Here is an 18,490-nt window from a genome sequence, read left to right as displayed (position 1 = left end):
ATATTGTGTGTGTGTGTATATATATATATACATACACACACATATGTATGTATGTATGTATATATATATATATACACACACACATATACATATATATGTATACATGCACACACACACACATATATATATATATACATACATATATATACATACATATTCTTCTATTTTTCATGTTTCAGTCTTAAGGCTGTGGCCATGCTGGGGCACCACCAGTGTAACCACCTTTTCAATGGCCAATCTTATGTGATTGGCTTTTGGTGAAGGAAGGAGTTTGACACTGTTACTCTCTTTTGGGTTTCCTACCTTGATATAGGTTCATCTGGGACCTTGGAGAGCAGGAGGTCAAGCTGTTTCTTGAAAACACCTACCCCTATTCAACAAAGATCGCTCAGATGTGTTAAGTAGCTGTGGGCCCTTGAATCCCAAGCTGTTGCAGTACATGGTCTTCACTCTAGACAGGATAGCTGCGACATTTGGAACAGTGCAGTGACGTCCAGTTTAGGGGTTGGTATATCTCTCAGTACCAAAGTTTGGTGCAGCCCCTCCATGATCCCTGCATACCTCTCCCATCATCACTCCAGGGAGCAGAGTCATAGTTCTTTCAATCTCTCCCAGTAGCTCAGTTGTTCTATTGATGTAATCTTGCCTGGAATTCTGCTATTAATTTGACACAGCAGGGTGACCACAGTTGAGAGCAGTAGTCTATATATATATATTTTTGTACATACGTACACACACACATACATATATTACAGAATTATTAGTGAAGGATTATCAATCTGGAACAAAAAATTTTATAAGCACTCTGATAGTACACCAGGCTAACAATATTGCTTAAATTAGTTAAGAACTCTGCTTATTCTTGTGACAGGGTCCAAGGTTATTGTTCATCACCATTCTGTATTGTGAATTTATGATTGTGCTCCAGTTATAAATAATGTATTTTTCGTTATTGCACGAAATTTTACTTACAGCTCTTTCCTGTTGTCATTATAAGTTCATTACTGACAGGTTAACTCACTCAGCCCATTGATCAGTTGAGAAAAATTGAATGAGCCTGAAAGTTAATGCTACTTTCATCAGTCATAACCAGAAACGTCTGTGCATTTTCTTTCTTTTTATATCTTTCGCTACAATTACCCATGTAGAAAAATTTTATCAAACTTTTTCACTATGCATATATATATATATATATATATATATATATATATATATATATATATATATATATATATATAAATTAGAAATATAATATTTCTAAATCTCTCAGAGAGATTTAAGCAGTAGTGGAGCGATAAAGTTGTAGTGTATTGTCAATTAAATCTCTCTGAGAGATTTAGAAATATTATATTTCTAATTTTGCTGATCAGTGAATAAACTTCACTATGATTATATAAGTTTGCGAGAGCTAAACAGGCTTCTTTAACCAGCTGGCAAGCTACTTCAGGCTGATGACGAGCAAAAATTCAGAAACATGTCCCTGAATGCTGGCTAGGCTGGGTGGAGGAGCTTGTCTTCCCCTCGCAAACTTAAGGACACAGTAATTGTGTCAAGGCCGACAGGAAGCGGTCCAGCTTCCTAGGGCTAAACGGCAGTAGTGTGTTCCCTTCTTGGGATTGTCACATTAAGTTGACAATACACTACAACTTTATATATATATATATATATATATATATATATATATAATCATTACTAGTGTTGCCTTCTACATAATTGTTACCAGTATTGCCTTCTAGCACTTGTGCTGGTGGCAAGTTAGAAAATCATTCAAGCGAGGTCGTTCCCAGTGCCGCTGGACTGGGTCTCGTGCAGGTGGCACGTAAAAAACACCTTTTTGAGTATGGTCGTTGCCAGTATCGTGTGACTGGCCCTCGTGCTGGTGGCACGTAAAAGCACCCACTACACTCTCGGAGTGGTTGGCGTTAGGAAGGGAATCCAGCTGTAGAAACTCTGCCAGATCAGATTGGAGCCTGGTGCAGCCATCTGGTTCAGCAGTCCTCAGTCAAATCGTCCAACCCATGCTAGCATGGAAAGCGGACGTTAAACGATGATTATGATGATGATGATGATATATATATATATATATATAAAACTCCTTGTCAGAACAGTGAATCTTGAAGCAAATAAAGCTATAAAAAATGGCATGTAAATATTGGGTTAAAAATCTTTTGGACAGAAAAAGTCAAGGATTGCCTGTGCAACACTATATGTATGTGTTTATATTCCACGCAATAGATCTACAGTAAACTATGGTACAGAGGTAGCAGTATTGCAGGCAGGCTGAGAAAAGACAGGGTCCACATGTGGTTGATGCACTGATGCAGTTAGCAGTCAATGCACTTGCGAAATGCATTCCTTCAAAGACTGCGAAGGCCCCATAGAAGTAATTAATACCTTATTTCATTTAGGTGACTCTAATAACATGAAGATAAGTGCTTCATAAGCATAGAACCCAGTGAAAGAAAAGGAGTGGGAAAAGTTTCAGGAATTATGCTTCTGCTAGAAACAAACGAATACTCTTTTCAAATGTATAATGCTCATAGCTAAAGTGTGAATTACATGGGAGCAAAATATAGGCATTGTAAAATATATATATATAGCAAAAATACAGCCAGTACGCTCTGCTGTATGTGTAATATATATATATATATATATATATATATATATAGGCACAGGAGTAGTTGTGTAGTAAGAAGCTTGCTTCCCAATTACACGGTTCCAGGTTCAGTCCTGTTGCATGGCACCTTGGGCAAGTATCTTCTACTATAGCCTTGGGCCAACCAAAGCCTTGTGAGTGGATTTGTAAACTGAAAGAAGCCCATCTTATATATATATATATATATATATATATATATATGTATATATGTATATATATGTATTTGTGTGTCTGTGTTTGTCCTCCCACCATCATTTAACAACCGATGTTGGTGTGTTTACGTCTCCATAACTCAGTGATTCAGCAAAAGAGACTGATAGAATAAGTACTAGGCTTACAAAGAATAAGTACTGGGGTCAAAGGGCCTCTCGCACAGAGTAAAAGGTAGACTGTATGACGCATGTGTACGAACAGCCATGCTATATGGCAGTGAAACATGGACTGTTACTACTGAGGACATGCGTAAGCTTGCAAGGAATGAAGCCAGTATGCTCCGCTAGATGTGTAATGTCAGTGTGCATACATGACAGAGTGTAAGTGCCCTGAGAGAAAAGCTGGGTTTAAGAAGCATCAGATGTGGTGTGCAAGAGAAACAACTGCACTGGTATAGTCATGTGTTGTGAATGAATGAGGACAGCTGTGTAAAAAAGTGTCACACCCTAGCAGTTGAGAGAACCTGTGGAAGAGGTAGACCCAGGAAAACTTGGGATGAGGTGGTGAAGCACGACCTTCGAACATTAGGCCTTACTGAGGCAATGACTAATGACTGAAACCTTTGGAGATATGCTGTACTTGGGAAGACCCGACAAGCCAAGAGAGACCATAGCCCATGGACTATGCTAGTGGGTGTAACCAGCCCACTTATGAATACTCTTCATTCATTGGACAATGAACTTTGCTTGCGAAGACCTATTGAGGCAAGTGAAATCAAAATCACTGACGTGGCCGATGACAGTACCGTCTGATTGGCACTCATGCCAGTGGAATGTTAAAAGCACATCTGAATGTGAGGTGTAACTGGCCCAGTTATGAGTATCCCTCATTCATTGGACAATGAACTTTGCTTGTGAAGACCTATTGAGGCAAGTAAAATCAAATTCGCTGACGTGGCCTATGACAGTACCACCTGATTGGCACTTGTGCCAGTAGAACATTAAGAGCACATCTGAGCGTGATCGTTGCCAGGGCCACGGATTGGTTCCTATGCCAGTGACATGTGAAAAGCACCATTCGAGCGTGATTGTTGCTAGCATCGCCTTACTGGCACATGGAAAGCAACATTCGAGCATGGTCGTTGCCAGTGCTACCAGACTGGCTCCCGTGCAGGTAGCACATAAAAAACACCATTTGAGCGTGGTTGTTCCCAGAACCGCCTGACTGGCCCTCATGCCGGTGACACACAAAAGCATCTGCTACACTCTCGGAGTGGTTGGTGTTAGGAAGGGCATCCAGGTGTAGAAACTTTGCCTGATCAGATTGAGCCTGATGCAGCCTCCGGCTCACCAGTCCTCAGTCAAACCATCCAACCCATGCCTGCATGGAAAGCGGACATTAAACGATGATGATGATGATGATGATGATGATGACATATATATATATATATATATATATATCAAATAATAGCCTACAGGCTAATGTAGACTTACCTTGTATTCAATATTTCGGGGTTATGACCCCATTTTCAAGAAATTGACTAAATTTCTTGAAAATGGAGTCATAACTCCGAAATATTGAATATAAGGTAAGTCTACATTAATTCACATATTTGTTTTCTTGTGATTTACCTTGTATTTGCTTTGCATTGTTTTGGCCTTACCCACGATCTTTTATACAATATATATACATATATATATATATATATATATATATATATATATATAGTGTGTATGTGTGTGTAAATATATATAGTGCAGCAGACCTATCCAACTCAAATCAGAATGGGATAGACAAAAATGTTGTAAAGATGATGTTGATGATGTTGATGACAACAATGATGATGATGGCAATGAAAACCATAACAACAGTAACAGCTATATTTTAAATGCTAAGCTTCTACTATTCTTTTATTCTACATTTATTTGGTGGGGATGGGGATTCTGCTGGATATGAGGGCTTTACTTCAAAAATGAAGAGTTTAATCATAATTTATAGGTTCTTTGATAAATCTGTTAAAATGCTTAACATGTTTTACTGAAGGTATGAAAAGTTGAATTTTCAATTTAAAAATATTTTTTTATCTTCAGGATCACCAACGGAGATTCCTAAAAGGGGAAACCATTTTAATTATTTTGGAATTTGCTCAACTGAAGAATGTTTGCACGAGTGTGTTTGCTATTATCATGGATTTCTGCAGCTGTTGGTTTTGATATTGTCTACAATACTGATGAACATGAAACATCCAACATTTTCATCGGGGATATTGCAGCTAATGCTTCTAAGTTACTCAGGAGTACCACACCAGAGGCACTAACATTCAGTGTTTTGAAAAACAAAGAAAATTCTGATTTATTCATTGTCACCAAAGAAGGGAAACTTTACACTGCTCAGCCCCTGGATGCTGAATCTTTGTGTTTATATGAACTTGAGTGTTATAGAACATTAGAAGTTGCTGTTCAGACTAAGAAATCATATATTAAAATCTTAGACATAAAGATTACTATAAATGATGTGAATGATAATGCACCAACATTTCCTTCCAAACATATTAGTCTCCAATTCTCCGAAAGAGAGAGTGAAGGAGCAAAAATACCAGTCCCAGCTGCTAGAGACAGAGATGTCAGTGAACAGAATTCTTTGATTAGTTATGAATTCAAAGAAAATTTCAAAGAACCTTTCCAGTTATCGGTTTCTAAAGGACATGGTGGGAATTCTAGGCTTGCTGTCATTCTAATGGAAGAATTAGATCGAGAAATGAAAGACACTTACTTTGTACAAGTGATTGCTAAAGATGGAGGCTCTCCACCAAAAGTAGGTGTTTTAAATGTTGAGATAATTGTCACAGATGAAAATGATAATGCACCAATATTTACTCAAAATACCTATAATATTTCACTAAACAATACACATCAAACAGACAAACCCATTGTTAGGTTACAAGCAAGTGATATTGACGCTGGAAGAAATGGAAAAATTTCTTACCATTTTCATCCCAAAACCACACCGTTGGCCAAATTGCATTTCAAGGTAAACATGACAACAGGAGAAGTATTCTTGTCAAATGATATCTCATTTAATATGAAACACAAGTATTTGCTGTATATTGATGCCAAAGATGATGGTAGTCCATCACTGAGTTCAACAGCCATTCTACAAGTCAACATTGAAAATCAGGATAACTTGAGCCCAAGTATAGAACTCAACTTCTTTTCACAGACAAATGAAGACACGGCCAGCATTTCTGAAGATGTTGATATTAGTAGCTTTGTAGCATATGTGAAGGTTATTGACAATGATATTGGAAACAATGGACAAGTAAGCTGTCAACTGGAACATGATAAATTTATTCTTCAACCACTGGATGATAAGAAATATAAAATAGTTGTGAAGAATACCATAGACAGGGAAGTAAACAACTACATTAATTTTAACATATCTTGTCAAGACAGAGGCACTCCTCCAAAGACAGCTGTTAGAAAAATTTCTATACAAGTGACAGATATCAACGATGTAATGCCTCAGTTCAGTCAGGAAAGTTTTCAGTTTTTTACATATGAAAATGGAGAACCAGACTTTCCAATTGGTCTAATCAATGCCACCGATCCAGATCTGGGAGCAGGAGGTCAACTGACATATTATCTCATGAATTCTACTGAAAATTTACTTCCTTTTAAGATTTCACACTTTGGATATATCACAACAACACAGTCACTGGATAGAGAGAAACAAGACAGATATCGATTGGCAGTTGTAGTCAAAGATAATGGGACACCCCCATTGAAAAATACAGCAAACGTCATTGTTGAAATTATGGATAAAAATGATAATGTTCCATATTTCACTTTTCCTGGAGTTGATCCATTCCATCTTAAAGTCCATTACCATCCTCAAAGACAAAAAGCCATCACAACTCTCAGAGCATACGACAGAGATAGTCAGTTGAATGCTTTCCTTCAATATGAAATACTTGAGGGCAATGACAAGAAGTTATTTTCCCTTGACATGTACTCTGGAGTTTTATCTTTTTCTCGCCCTGTTTACAGAGTTGATGCTGGTTTCTATAAACTGAATTTATCTGTTAAAGATAGTGGCACTCCAGTTTTGTCAACAACAACTTCATTAACTTTGAAACTGACAGTCAGCAATAGTACTTCCAAATTTTCAACAAGTCTTCACAAACTGTCAACCAAAGAAATACCCATCAATGTGATGGTTATTATATTAGTAGCAGCAGTTATTGTATCTATAACTATAGTGGTCTCCATAACAGTGTGCATTGTGAGGAGAAACCACCGGAGAGAAATCCTTTACTGTGAAAGGCGAGAACAAGGTCAGAAATTCACGAATGAAAGAAGACAGTCTGAGTATAGATGTAACCCAATGCCTCCTCAAAGTGACAGTCAAGAAGTAATGTTAACAACACACCCAGGAATTAATACTGCAGTTTCTCAGGCAACAATATCGAGAAAGGAACTTTACCCTCAATCATCACAGAAATGTTCTACATTGCCTTTCAATCGACATAACATCTGCTATGGAACCACTCAGGTAAGTAATTTTCTTAACACTGATGGGTTTTGTAACATCTGAACTATGTCTTGCATTCTTGAAATTTCAGAGTTTAAAATAAGGTTTTCTTTCTTTTTTTTTTTTTTTTCACTTGTTTTACTTGTTTGGACACTGGTCTTGCTGAGGCATAGCCTTGAATGTTTTTGCTGAATAAATTGGCTGAACAAATTGGTGCCAGTACTTATTTTTTAATTCTGATACTTATTCTATTGGTCTCTTTTGCCAAAATGCTAAGTTATGAAGGTGCAAGCAAACAAACACCAGTTGCCAAATGATATTGGACAATAAACATAAAGACACAAACTTACACTCACACACGCGCATGCATGCACATGCACACACACACACACACACACACACACACACACAAACACACACACACACACACAATGAGCTTCTTCCACTTTTTGTCTGCCAGATCTTTTCACGAGACTTTGGTTGGCCATATATATGTGTGTGTGTGTATATATATATATATATATAGATATATATATATATATATATATATATATATATATATATATATATATATAGAGAGAGAGAGAGAGAGAGAGAGAGAGAGAGAGAGAGAGAGAGAGATTAGATATATGCATATATATATATGTGTAGGTAGAAAATTAATGAGTGTGTGCGTCACATAACTAACGGTCTCGTCTCGAGCCCATCTTGTTTTGTTATGTTTTGGTCCCATTCCCAGCAAGTTTCTTGCCGGTACCTCCAGAGTGGAAGTAATATTATCAATAATGGCTAAATTTGTGCTTGACCCTCTGGCTGATAACTGATGAAGAGCTGGTGACCTTCTGTTTGCCTGTGTATTTAGTATATATTCATTTGTTTATTTACTACATGTTTTTTTTTTTTATTATATATATACAGTTTTTGCTTACCAAATTCACAAACAAGGTATTCGTTAGCTATCGTAGAAGACACATGCCCAAGGTGCTGCACAGCAGGACTGAACCCAAAACTATGTTGTTGCAATACAAGCTTTTTAACCACACAGCCAAGCTTATACTTGATTGTCTCGTATCTTACTTCTTTTAACTTCTCTTAATTTATTCAGTTTCAGTATTTCACCCTCCTCCTTTACCTTCCTAACCTTTCCTACTAATGACATTACCCTGTTGTCTTATTATACTATACTATACTATACTATAACCATGTCGCCTGAGATACACCAGCATATTATATTTTCTTAAGTGATAATGGAAAAAGCAATTCCTTCTTTTGGAATGACTTCTTAACAAAATACATGCAATACATGGCAAATGGGATAAGCATGTTCAAGGACAATTTTATGAGTAAATTATATGAATGAATTCAGTTTTACTTTCAAAGATATTTATTTATGTAAAAACATGATCCTTGGATATTGTGTGGATTGTATATAATTGACTGAAGCAAAGACACAAAATAGCAGGCCTAATGAGAAATACAGGCATAACTGTATGTTTAAGAAGTTTGCTTCCCATCCACTTTAGGGTTTGGTCCCAGTATGACACTTTGGAAAAGTATCTTTTCCTGGTTAATTGATCAACACTTTGGGAATGAAATTTAATAAATAGAAACTGCCAGGAATCTATCATCAGTGTGTGTGTGTCTGTGTGCGTGGTGTGTGCATGCGTGCGTACGTGTGTGAGTGTGCATATGCATATGTGTAGTGAAATACAGTACCTTACTTTTCAAAGAAGAGCTGATACCAAGAAGGGTGTTTAGCCACGGAATACTGCTTCTAGAAATCTCTCCCAGCTTATCCCAGCATGGGAAAAGTAGTTGAATCCATCCATTTTTATGGCCCATTATTCTTGGAAGAGACATGGAGTTAGATTTCTCAGGTATTTTTTTTTTTCCACAGGCTCCAGTCTGTAGCAATCATCATTAAAATTTCTTTCTTCCAAGCATGACCAACCAAGACTATGGATATTATCCAACCATTTCATTCTTCGTCTACCACTTGGTCTTCTGCTGATTGACTTGGTTTGAAGAATCTGTCTTGCAAGTCTTTCTTGCAACATTCTAATCATATGTCAGTAGTATTGGGGTTGTGACCTCTTAATGTGGAGAATTAGAGACTCAGCCTGGGTAGACTTCCTGATCTCCAAACTTTGAACTTCCTCAAGTAAGGTTACTCCAGAGATCCTTTGGAGAAACCCCCATTTCAGCTACTTGTATCTATGATCGTACTCTTTCAGTCATTATCCAGCTTTCGTGAGCCTAGGTGAGGATAGACACAAGAATTGAACTGCAATAGATGTAAAAGTGCTGAAACAAAACAAACATCTTACTTTAACATTATGTTCATGTTTAATAACACATTTTGTGGGTTTTCAAGATGAGTTGTAACTTTTATTCAAAGAAATTTACTGTTCTTGATAAGTTCACTCTATAATTAACTGGATTTTATTTTATAAGCAACTTTCTCTTTTAGATGCCTTTACATCAAACAATGACAATGCCCAGAGACTTCCAAGGAAGAGAAGAGATGATTATATCAACAAATTCTTTAAATGAAAAGCCCAACAGATCTTGTGATACACATGACTCTAGTTACAATGAGTGGAACACAGTTCTCTGTGAAAAGTTACCAGGTAAGGTATTCCAGTCTCTTTGTGTTGTCCATCAAGAAATATCATTTTTACTAACATATTATTATTAAGAAACTCACTCAAATTGAATTAAATTTCATTGGTAGCTAGTCTAGAATTAAACAAGATATATATGTTTATATTTAACCAAAGTAACACATCATGAATCTCACATTGCATCAACCTCATTAGTCTGAGAAGGTCTGTAATGGGCAGGCATGAGCAAACTGCAGCCACAATATACTGATTACTGCCATACTGTGTCATGAAGAGAATTCACCTTGCATATTAATATCATTATATCAATACACGTTAACCTTTTAGTGTTTAAACTAGCCATATTTGGCCAAAATATTCTACCCGTTTTATGTTCAAACCTGGCCTTTGACACCTATCCTACAATATCATTCTAAAAATAAACAATCACATCATCAAAATCTCAAAGCTATGAGATAGTGCATTATTAATACAAAACAGAGTCAATAAATAAGGGATCTTTTTTAAAACGGGGGCCACATTTTTCATTAACGAAACACTTTGAAACTTGGAACACTGGTAGAATGTGTCATATAAAACATCTTTTTCTCTTAGTCTTCTTAAAAAAAAAAGAAATCCATAAATTATTCCATGTTAAAGTTGTCGTATTTCTGTAATTTCAACCAATCACTGACGTCCATTCAGCCGATATACATTAAGTGCCGACTACATAAACAAACGATTCTGAAACAATTAACCCTAACCCTAACCCTAACTCTAACCCTAACCCTAACTCTAACCCTAACCCTAACCCTAGGGTTAAGGTTAGGGTTAGGGTTAGGGTTAAAGCAAATTTAAAATGAAAAAAGCTAATAAAACAAAGGTATGGAGATTAAATACGCTTTACATCGCTTAATCAGCCAAAGGAGTAAATCTAAACAACTGAATACTTGTCAGTGATTGGTTGAAATTATCGAAATAAGACAATTTTTTACATGAAATAAATTCGAATACAAAAATATTTTTCTGTTCTATAACACAAAATAGATAAGTATACGAAGTTTGAAAGTCTTTCGGTACCAAAAACACTACGTAAAACATTAATGAAAAATGTGGCCCCCGTTTTAAAAAAGATCCTAAATAAGCATTATATTTGAAAGAGCAATCTGAATGCTAAAGGATTAAATTTCAGGCATTAATTTAATCTTAGTACATATGCAATTTATTCCTTTAGTGGTTTAAGTGTGGATGAAAGTGAAATTATTTGTATCTTTTATTTTGTACTTGGTATGGTCATTAGACTGTAGCCATGCCAAGGGTCTTTTTTGTTTCTTTTCTTTTTTTTTGTTTCTTTTTTCATGGGACTTTCTGGGTAGCATGCATAATGAAAAATTACTTTGAATTTTTTGGTTGTGCAGCTTGCCTGATGATGGGTCAAGTCTCATGCAGCGGGCTGCATGAGAAAGGTTGCCCTAGCCTGCTTTATACAATGGGGATAGAATGACTGGAATATATTCACCAATGTCAGATACGAGACTGGAGTCAGTAGAAAATTTGCCAAAACACAAGAAGTTCATATAAAGTCTGTAGAAATGTCTTAACTGTAACACACAGGATTTGATTTAACAAGAGAAACCAAAGTGAAATGGGGTATCTTTGGGAATCTTTTATCTGTGACAGTATAGCACTCCAGACAATGAGTTACCTGCCCATTATTGCATTCCCCTTCATGTTACAATGATTTGAGAAATAATACTAAGTACATAAAATATTGTGCAAATAACTGGAAAGATATGATATCATTACAGGCAAGTATCACTTGAAAGCAAGCGCTGAGCACTCTAGTTATATTGGTTTCAAATTTTGACACAAGGCCATCAATATTAGGGGAGGGGGTAAATCGATTACATTGTAATAGAACGACCGTGCGAACCAAAGGAGAATGGCGACGAGACGGAAGAGGCTCCTTTTAACACGTCGCACGGTCGAACACAAAAACGTGATATATGACATAGAAGGCTCGCCATGAGAGATGCGACCCAAGTGCCAGTAAAGGAACAAGAGAGTGACAGAGACAACTGTTAGATATATAGAGAGAGTAAGTTTATTAACATAGTGAAACTGTAGTGTCTGTGTGTGCGAGAGAGGTTTCACTACAACATTGACCCCAGTGCTCAGGTGGTACTTTTTTTATCGACTCTCAAATTATGAGAGGCAGACTCGATCCTAGTGACACTTGAACTTGGAATGTAAAGTAAGAAGAAATGCCACAAAGCATTTTGTTTAGTGCTGTAACGATTCTGCCGGCATACCATCTTAGTGCACTCTAGTTACATTGGGTACCAATGTAATCATGAGCAGTTACAGACAGGGATAATACTCTCTCAGTTCTGCTAAAAGAAATAGCAGCCAAATCAGTCTACAATCATAAGTTTGCCCGATCAGGATGCCTTTAGCAGAATCCATTCTGTTAGAAGCACTCAGACCAGATCTCCAGGCTGAGAGTCAGTTCCTCTCCCTCTCTCTCTCTCTCTCTCTCTCTCTCTCTCTCTCTCTTCCACCTGTCTGAGAGAGGGTGAAGGGAGAAAAGGTGTTATGGACATTGTCTTTCCTGCAGACTAAAATATGTAAATAAAAAAGACAAAATCAAAAATTATTGACTTACTTTTTTAGCGTTCAGATTACTCTAACAAGTGTAAAGCTTATTTATTCACGTTGCATTGAATAAGTCATGAAATATCTTGTAGCTTCGAGATTTCGATGAGGTGATCGTTTATTTTTATAGGATAAGTGTGAGAGGCTGCATTATAAGGTAAGTGTGAGAGGCTGGATCTAGCAAGTTTTAACATAAAATGCATAGAATATTTGGGCTGGATATGATTGGATATGACTATATGTGATATGAATTAACCCTATACCATCTAAACCAGTCATATGTGTGATATGCATATGTGTGGGTGCGGGTCTTGTATTTATCTATGCATATGCATCTGTTTCTGGTCATATAGGGTCATATGTATGTCATATGCATATCACGGCACGTAAAAGCACCCACTACACTCTCGGAGTGGTTGGCGTGAGGAAGGGCATCCAGCTGTAGAAACTCTGCCAAATCAGATTGGAGCCTGGTGTAGCCATCCGGTTCACCAGTCCTCAGTCAAATCGTCCAACCCATGCTAGCATGGAAAGCGGACGTTAAACGATGATGATGATGATGATGATGATGATGATATAGGGTTAATACATATGAATATCACACACATATGACTGGCTTGATGGCGTAGGGTTAATGAGACTTTTTTATTCTTTCTATCCTTACATTCATTTCTTTATATTTTCTCAGGCTGTCAAGACAATACAGACATTAAGTTGTCTAGCCCACCTTTACACCCAAAAAGTGACGACATTTCTTCCGAGGGCTGCTCGTTTGTAAATAAAACTACCAATCAATCTACTGCTGATATCATTGATTTGAAACTTGGAAGAATTAATACGACAGACCCTCCCTTGTCACAGAAAACTTGGAATTTACCAATGAAAAACAGTTTTAATTGTTATTCTAGACCACTACCACCAATACCAAAGACATGAACAAGTTTGCTTCTCTCCAAAAAAGCAATTTACTAATATGGAGATATGAAGAGCTAACTGCAAGTGGATATTTATACAAAAGGATATTCCATAAAGATATTCCTCAAAAGGATATTTCACAAAAGGTCACTTTACACCAAAATGATGTTTATATGTGTATGAATCATCATCACAATGTTATGAAAATAATTAATATATTTTTATAATAAAATATCGCATGAGAAAAAAGAAGCATGTTTGGGCACAGGTTAATAGATACAGATACACATGCTTGGATAAATACATGACCCACACCCACACATACATATGCATATCACACACACGTTCACATTTGTGGTCATATATACATATGTCTGCATACACACACGTACACATGCACATACACACAAGCTTGTCCACACACACATACACACATACTTGTGGTCATAAACATATGTCCACACACACACACACATACTTGTGGTTACATATACACATGACCACATACACATATACACCACTTCCTCAAAGTATTGTATTTGTTGGTATCTAAGACACACCAAAACAGCATTTTTTGGTGAATTTTTCGGGGTTTTTTTTAGGTTTTCTTTTTGTATTTTTTTTTAATACTTTTATGGTAGACTCAGAAAATTTTCATGACCCGTCATGTAAAATATAGTCGACCATGAGGCTACATTGTTGGAAAAAGTCAAAGGCTTCCTTCTATGCCAACAAATATAGTAATATTTTGGTGAGTTCTTTTGTATGATATCACTTTATTTTAAAGACGGTCCTCTTCTCATATCACTATGTCCATGAATGCTATGAATGTAATTTTATAGTATAATAGTATACTATTATACTATAGTATAATAGTATAATAGAATAATCTTCATAGAATTCCAAAACAAAATTTTACCAAGTGTCTTAGAACATCCGTCCTCATAATTTTATTGATATATCACTACATGAAATCATATAATAAATGTTTATTGTTGTCTATCATATGTACATTAATTCATAAAAAGCTAAATGTTAATGATTTCCTTTTTTTTTTTTTTCTATGGGGAGAAGTGAAAGTATTTCTTAATCCCACAATATGTCAGATAAAAATGAGGAAATCTTTCCTTTTGTCCTGTACCTCAATACATCTGAATTTATTTCTCATGCTTCTTCTTGTCCCTTCCACCTCTACCACCTACAGCACCAACATCATTACATTCTTGGGAAAACAGAAAAGTGCCTTTTGCTATTTCATAGGCACAGGCATGGCTATGTGGTAAGAAGCTTGCTACTCAATCACATGGTTCCTGGTTCAGCCCCACTTCATGGCACCTTGAGCAAGTGCCTTCTACTATAGCCTTGGGCTGATCAAAGCCTTGTGGGTGAATTTAGTAGATAGAAACTGAAAGAAGCGTATCATATATATATATATATATATATGTGTATGTTTTTTGTGTCTGTGTTTGTCCCCACTCCACTGCTTGACAACTGCTATTGGCGTGTTAATGTTGCTGTAACTTAGCAGTTTGACAAAAGAGACTGATAGAATAAGTACTAGGCTTAACAAAAACTAAGTACCTGGGTCAATTCATTTGACGAAAACTTATTCAAGCATGGCCACAGTCTAATGACTGAAACAAGTAAACGATAAAAGATAAAAGATCCGTTGACTGTTATCAAAATTGACTCAAAATAATGTGCTGCAAGTTTAAAATTACAAGATCCATATAATGACTAAAATATACGATGTTGTAAAATCAAGTTCTATAAAAAAAAAGGGGGGGGGGAACAAGAATTTATATCTAATTCAGACATGTTGTTTTAAATTCAGTTTATATTTAGCCATAATACTAAAGAAAATATACTTTATCTTTATAACACTTTGCACAATTGATCTATGACTGTTCCATCATCCTCTATATCTTTTAAGCTCTTTAGAAAAGTTTTTTCTGAAATAGATTAAATTAATGTTTAAGCAGTCATCACTGTAATCTTCATGATCATCATCACCATCATAATTGTTGTCATCAACATTATCATCACCATCATTGTCATCATTATCATCAACAGTACCATCTCTATCATTACTGTATTTATAATCCTTTTGATACCAACTTGTCTGTGACCACCTCTGGTTCTAAGATACAATACTTCATTTTAAAGTGTTTATATTTCAACTAAAAACTTCTCATTATTATTTTATGTGAAAGTGATAATGGTTCAGGTTCCAAACAGCAGCTTTTAAAATATAAGTTAGTTATGTTACTAAAGCTTTTCGAATTCTTGATTATTAACAAACAAAAAGGTAGTGTAGATCTTTTGTAAATGAAGAGAAAAAAATCAATGTCATGGATAGACAGACAGACAAACAGACGGACAGATGGATGGATTCATGTATGCATGTATGCATATACATATATGTGTGTATGTGTGTGTTTTGTATGTATCTGTCTACATCTCTCCTTATTTGCAATTCTTTCGGCCTCTTTTTATTTATATCTACTTCTCTCTCTCACTCTTTCCCTCTTCCATTCTCCATATTTGTCTCCCAGCTCAACCTCACTTTTCTTTATTTCCTTTTTATTTTTCCCTGTCTTTCTCTTTTATCTTTCTATCATCCTCTCTTTCTTTCTCTATATTTCTCTGTACCCTGTAACACTACTAGCACAGTGCTGTATCCATGTAAAGAGACTTAACTCTTTAACATTCTCAACAGCTCAGTTCACACCTAGCAGTAATACAAATTTAACAAGCGTTTCTTTTTAGCTCTTTTAATATTCGTTCAACTTTTCCTATATGAGGTCTGTATATATAACAACTTGGGTTGAGCCAAGCAATCTGCCAAGTTGATTTGCCCTAGATAAAATCAAACGATGAATCTAGTGGTGGTACCTTTATGATCTGATAGGTGATAGAGTTCACCATAAGATAATTTTGTAATCTGTCAGATTCTGCAGTGAGTATAATCTCTTTTTGCCAGCATGGAGCCTTAAGTTACTGGCAGTAGAGGTTGTTTTTACTATATTGCAGTTTCCTTTCATTAAAAGTCGTTTTGTCAGATGAGCAAGGTGCGATTTCAGCTGAAATATAATTCAACTGAACTTATTGATTTTGTTGTAGATTTAGATACACTTTTCCCATGGTAAATTAATCTTAATCAACAATCATATTTCAGGCAGATATTTCCAATAGGATTGATTAACTTTTATGTCATTATTTGATTTTGTTCTGCTAAGACAGCTTTGACAAGCGCAATAACATGTCTGTAAAAGGGACCATATATTTCAGTCTTAAACCTTTTCCTACAGCATGTCAACAATGAAAGAACCTTCACAAAGTCACTCAATTTCCTAGAAATAGTAGCCAAATCTTCCTAAAATTTACATTTTATCGCTGCATTTCCTATCATTATACTTATATAAATATTAATGTATATTTATTAATCATTTTATTTCTTTTTCATGAAATTAAATTTCATAAAGGATGAAACAAATCATAAAGTTGGCTTTAAAAAGTGTGGTTGCTTAAATCTATCAGATGTGACAAAGGCTTTAGAAATTTTGTCTTAACTAAGACCCTGTTTAGACCAGATTCTTCAACAATCCTCACTAAGGTTAGTTATTTTTCTTACTGGGCCTCCTTAATACTTGCCAATGGCAGGGTTTCCTTACATTAGAGAATTCTATTCATGTATAATAAACTTATGAATGAAGAATTAAACATGGAAAATATATTTATATATAATTAGCCTATTTATTATTTATCATGAATTCTTGTGGAGACCCTAGTGACTTCTTGTGGAAACCTAAGGTACTGGGAAACTCTGGTTGGGAAGTGTTGCTCTATTATCCTGAAAGAAGAAAAATAATGCTGAATAATGTAGTCTTAGAAAAATAATTCTAATAAATAAAAAATGTGAAGGTCAAGGTTAAACATTTTTGATCAGAGGTCTATTTGATCATTATTAGCCTAGGTCTACCTGTTCATAGACTACTTCATTATGGTTAACCTGGGTCTATTTGATCATAGGTCTACTTGATCATGATTAACCTCGAGCTAAACAACAAAAACCACAAAAGAATACAATATCAAACAATGATGTTTTACTTCATGACACAGATCCATTTTATGAGAACCATTTGCAGAAATTTGACCATTCCAATAGCCACATTTTGGAAAATCCAGAAAATACTATAAACCCAATTTAAGAGCATCAGACAAAGTAAAATGCTGAATTTAATCCTTAATATTATTTAATTTTGTACATCTGTTTTTGTGTTGAAATCCTGCCAAAAATGGCTTACCAGGATTTATAATATAGTACCAGCAATATACTAGCTTTGATTCAATTACATGCATCTTCTAATTCTTCAAAGATTGGGCCAGATCAGAAGAAATCAATAACTAACCAAGTCTGAAGTTCAGTAGACTAGTACTAACATATTAATTGGGTTATTAATGGATGCCCTGTCGCCATGGGGTGAGATGAGGGATAGTGCAATCCATGTTCTTCATGTTTTTTGTTTTTTTGTTTTTTTTTAACTGTTGGGTCTTAGTAGTGAGCTACTATCCTGATGTGATAAATATTTCATACATTACCTTGCCACATAATAATTTGTGAATAGTTAAAGATTTTTGATATTTTTCTAATTGTCTGTTCCAAAACTTAACTATTTTTTATGTGATGTCAAATAGAGACAAACTTAATCCATACCAATGTCACTTATAGATGAAAACCTATTGACTGTACAAACATTAGCCAGTAGTATGTCATAATAAATGTTGGTGTATGTGCGTGTGTGTGTGTGCATGTGTGCGTGCATGCATGTATACATGTGAGTGCATGTGATTTTATGGTCTAATATGTTAGACTAATAAAATATAATGAAATCCAAATTAAATTCCATACTGAACATTATTTTTTGAAGTAGTTACTGAAATAAACACACATGTTGCATATTGATATTTTTTTTTT

General features: G+C 35.5%; 1 protein-coding gene across 1 annotated transcript in view; it reads left to right on the top strand.

Moving 5' to 3' along the window:
• Positions 1 to 16,872, top strand: part of LOC106872387 (protocadherin-18) — a 26,027-nt gene extending 9,155 nt beyond the window's left edge. The window contains exons 2-4 of the mRNA XM_014919375.3: positions 4,900 to 7,360; positions 9,810 to 9,969; positions 13,286 to 16,872. Coding sequence (XP_014774861.2) covers positions 4,967 to 7,360; positions 9,810 to 9,969; positions 13,286 to 13,533 — 2,802 coding nt within the window. The 5' untranslated portion in view covers positions 4,900 to 4,966 and the 3' untranslated portion in view covers positions 13,534 to 16,872. The remainder of the gene's footprint in view (positions 1 to 4,899; positions 7,361 to 9,809; positions 9,970 to 13,285) is intronic.
• The last annotated feature ends 1,618 nt before the right edge of the window (positions 16,873 to 18,490 follow it).

Source organism: Octopus bimaculoides, chromosome 14 (genome assembly GCF_046866305.1).
Source record: "Octopus bimaculoides isolate indiv1 chromosome 14, ASM4686630v1, whole genome shotgun sequence".
Taxonomy (NCBI): Eukaryota; Metazoa; Mollusca; class Cephalopoda; order Octopoda; family Octopodidae; genus Octopus; species Octopus bimaculoides.
This window is presented reverse-complemented; position numbering and strand designations above follow the sequence as displayed.